Genomic DNA, 3773 nt, shown 5'->3' with positions numbered 1-3773 from the left:
TTACTTTCAAATTCATTTTCATTTATCTCCAAATCCACTCAAATAAATAATAAAATAAAATTATATTCAAATCTTTTCAAATTTACTCGATTACTCTTCCCAAACTCCTTCGAGTGAAGAAAACATTAGTTAATTTTTTTGTTTAGCCACGGCATCAATGAGTTTTGACTTGTGAATGAGACTGTGAGAAAAACTTATTCCTTTTTTAAACCTTCTCTGATTCTCTGATGGCTTATCGCCTTGTTCTTTCATTGGTTTTAGAATCTGGTTTGAACAAAGAGTATTCAAGAAAACAATTTTGGAAGACTAAGATATTTTCATATTGTATATTATATTTAGATGATGCAAAATTTTTAGTAGATATAAATGAAAGACAAATCTCATTTAGAACACGCTTTCTGACTGGTAAGTTTTCTCTTTTCATATTTTTTGTCTGAGGTGAAGCAAGTAAAATACTGTCCGTTAAATCTGGGAAGGGATTGTTGGGAATATTTAGCACTCAATAGAAAATATTCGACACTTATTTGGGAACCCTTTCTTGCTAAAAGATATCAACGTGGGATAGTGACACAATATTTGTTTTATCCTCGCAGGTTGGCGGTGAAATTTGAAATTCATCAAGAAGTGCTAGCAATACAAACTTTGGCTCTGTGACTACTGAGAAACATAAACTTTTATCAGACAGTAGCAGGTTTGGAATTTCCTCTTCCCCTTCTGTTAGATCTTTGTCTACATCAATGAAAGAATATAACAGTTGACATTGTGGTGGCAGGTTAATTGAGAGAAACTCTCTTCATCCTGTAGTTGACTATAGAATGGATAAAACACTAGGTAGAACAGTGGAAATGAGTAAAAGGCAACAAATACAGTATTCTGAGTGTAATCAATCTTCAACTTCTATCACCTACAGCCCTAGTAATGGATATCAGCCTGAAATATTAAAAGCTTTAATTGATGCATATGGCAAAGAAGAAAGCCGAGAATGTCCAAGCAGTAAACCACTATTAGTTGAACAGATGCATGGAAACTGTATAGACAATAAAGCGTGGTCAAAATCATGGCAGAATACAGAAGAGGAGGAGTTTGACTGGGAAGATTTGAAGTCAACCATAGTAGACCGTAGCAGGAATAAAAGTTCATTACCTTCAACCGGTTTTTTCTCCAGGGAAATACCTGTTGTTGCAGCTAGTGCAACTTTGTCAGAGCAAAATGCCAGCAAGGGTTGGTCAACTGGATCTCAGCTTCCTCTACTTCATGATTCATCTGCTATGGCGGTATGTTTCCTCACATTTTGTTCTTTCTGCTATGCATTTTTATACTATATAAGATTTATGATGTTGCAAAATAGCTAAAATATATACCTCTGAAAATAACTGCAATTTGATTTATTCAGATGAAGCATGGCCTGGTCTCCTCTCAATCTCATGACGCTATGAAGATTTCTCATCACCGCTATAACTCGTCTCAACATATTTTTAGTAGAATGGGTCAATCAAGGACTCTTACGAACACTCAAAATAATCACATTCCCAAAAGTTATGAAAACCCAAACGGGGTTCGACATGCAGTGCCGATAATGGCTTCTGGAATTCCCTCTAATGTGAAACCTCCACCATCAGTTGTGCTTGCAGCTTCTGAAACAACACCTTCTGTAAATCAGAATGTCACTCGATCTCCTACTATGAAGCATGCTGTAAATAACTCTATGATTGTACCAGCACGGTCAGTTGGCGCCTTTGTGAACAAGGATGCATATACTACCCATATGCATCAGTTTCCTGAGAAACTTCCTGGCCAAGTTTCTTCCAACCAGAAAAATCCCTGGATAGCACCACAGCCCAAGTTTTTTCCATCTCAGGATCCTTCAACCCAACAGTTTGGTCATGGGATGGATTTTTTGAAGAGACCCGGTGCATTTACAAGTACAACCTTGTCAAATACGTCACCAACTATGCTATTCCCTTCACCACTCCCAAGTATTGCAAACTACCCTTTTCATCCAGGTCACCCTTCTGCTTCATCTCAAATGATGATACCTCATCCGAATGTTGGTCCGTTTATGTCAAGCAAACAGCCACCATATACCGATCAAATTTCTCATGCTGACATCTCATCGGATAAAATACTGCCACCACAGGTATGTTAAATAGAGTGCGTCGCAGTCACTTTTCCAAATACTAATATATTTATCTATCATAATTTCATTTAATTTTTTTTGCCTTTGTTTATTTGATCGTGCTACCCAAGATTTCAATACTAATTATTTGTTTTTCAGAATTTCATCGGAACCGAGTTTAAAGCAGAGATTCTGAAGGTTCGGCATGAGTCTGTAATGAATGGCTTGTATGCTGATCTCCCTAGACAATGCAGAACATGTGGGCTGAGATTCAGAAGGCAAGAGGAACACAGAAGTCACATGGATTGGCATGTGAGCAAGAATCGGAAGCGGAGAATCTGTCGTGAATGGTTTGTGAGGGAGAGGATGTGGCTTGCTGGTGCAGAGACAGTGGGAAGAAAGTCAGTTGCAGCTTTTTTTCCGACAGAAAGAAAAGAAGAAACGAAAGATGAACAAGAGTTGGGTGTGGTAGCAGAAGAGGAGCAGAGAAGATGTGCATTGTGTGAAGAGGGTTTTGAGGAGTTTTACAGTGATGAAATGGAGGAGTGGATGTATAGAGGAGCTGCATACCTGTATCAACCTACAGGAAAATTAGCAACAAGCATGGAGAGGTCACAGTTAGGTCCCATAATTCATGCTAAATGCAGATCAGAACCTAAAATGCCTCTCTCCCAACATCTTCCAGAGGTATATTTTTAGAATGCTACTATTAACATATATATTCTCTTTTCATTACACTTGGTGAATATGCATCTTCATTCTTTTGTTTATTTATATGCAGGAAGAGGGTACCCCAAGTAAACGAATGCGGATTTGACTCATTAATATATTCAGAAAATAATGTTAGGTTTCAAATAATCATCTCTATATAATTCTACTTTTTTGTAATATTACCTACATTTACAAATATAACTTTTGGACCATTAAAATAAGACGTAAAAGCTCCATTGCCTTGTAGAAATGTTTATGTTAATGGAGTATGGCAAGGATTCATTTTGATGATAATTTGGAGAAGATTTTGCAACTATGATATAATTCTTTTTTCGACATTCTTCGAAGTTTATAAACTTTTGGAATGCTTTTTTCGTTTATTTTATTGTTATTTGAATTTGTCATATAACTCCTTCCTTTTGTTTTATTGTCTTCAACATTAATAACAATTCCAGTATTAAGTAAAACATTATGAATTTCATCACTAGAATTTTATTTATCACTATCTTCATTATATTCCTTTAATAATTTTTCGTAAAAATTCCGTACAGTATTTTCTCTTTTTATTTAAAATGTGTTTTCAAGCACTGATATATGATTCTATTATTAGACTAAGGATGTATTTACTTGAGTGGAGGAATTTAAAAATGAACAAGTGAATGAATTCGGATGAAATTGAGGGGATGAATTTGTGTTTTTTTTAAAAGATTTAAAAGTAAAAATAAGTAGATTTGAAGATGAAGTTCGTGAATAATTTGACTAATGTGATAAATAAATAAAAAATTTAATAAAAAATATAATATTACTATTTTATTTTTATAGTTAAATTAATATATTATTATTATTATTATTTATTGTTTTTTTTATTAATTAATGAGAGAAGAAATTGATTGGAACATTGAAAACACATCTCCTGTAAGAAACAGCTTCTGAAAATGAAAGATAC

At 34.5% G+C, this 3773-nt stretch overlaps 1 protein-coding gene across 1 annotated transcript; it reads left to right on the top strand.

Annotated features, from left to right (window-relative positions):
- The first annotated feature begins 1576 nt into the window (after positions 1–1576).
- On the top strand, positions 1577–2933 carry LOC106754373 (polyadenylation and cleavage factor homolog 4-like). Its single transcript, XM_022777932.1, has 3 exons — positions 1577–2137; positions 2276–2803; positions 2898–2933. The coding sequence occupies exons 1-3, from the start codon at positions 1577–1579 to the stop codon at positions 2931–2933; spliced, it is 1125 nt and encodes a 374-aa protein (XP_022633653.1).
- The last annotated feature ends 840 nt before the right edge of the window (positions 2934–3773 follow it).

Source organism: Vigna radiata, unplaced genomic scaffold (genome assembly GCF_000741045.1).
Source record: "Vigna radiata var. radiata cultivar VC1973A unplaced genomic scaffold, Vradiata_ver6 scaffold_450, whole genome shotgun sequence".
Taxonomy (NCBI): domain Eukaryota; kingdom Viridiplantae; phylum Streptophyta; class Magnoliopsida; order Fabales; family Fabaceae; genus Vigna; species Vigna radiata.
The sequence above is the reverse complement of the archived record's forward strand: the minus strand, read 5'-3'. Positions and strand labels throughout refer to the sequence as shown.

Bases quoted from the DNA above. Each gene is read 5' to 3' on its own strand.
- LOC106754373 (XM_022777932.1), top strand. From the start codon at position 1,577: ATGGCTTCTGGAATTCCCTCTAATGTGAAACCTCCACCATCAGTTGTG. The intron at 2,138-2,275 runs GTATGTTAAATA...TTTGTTTTTCAG, and splicing joins ATAAAATACTGCCACCACAG to AATTTCATCGGAACCGAGTT. The intron at 2,804-2,897 runs GTATATTTTTAG...ATTTATATGCAG, and splicing joins TCTCCCAACATCTTCCAGAG to GAAGAGGGTACCCCAAGTAA.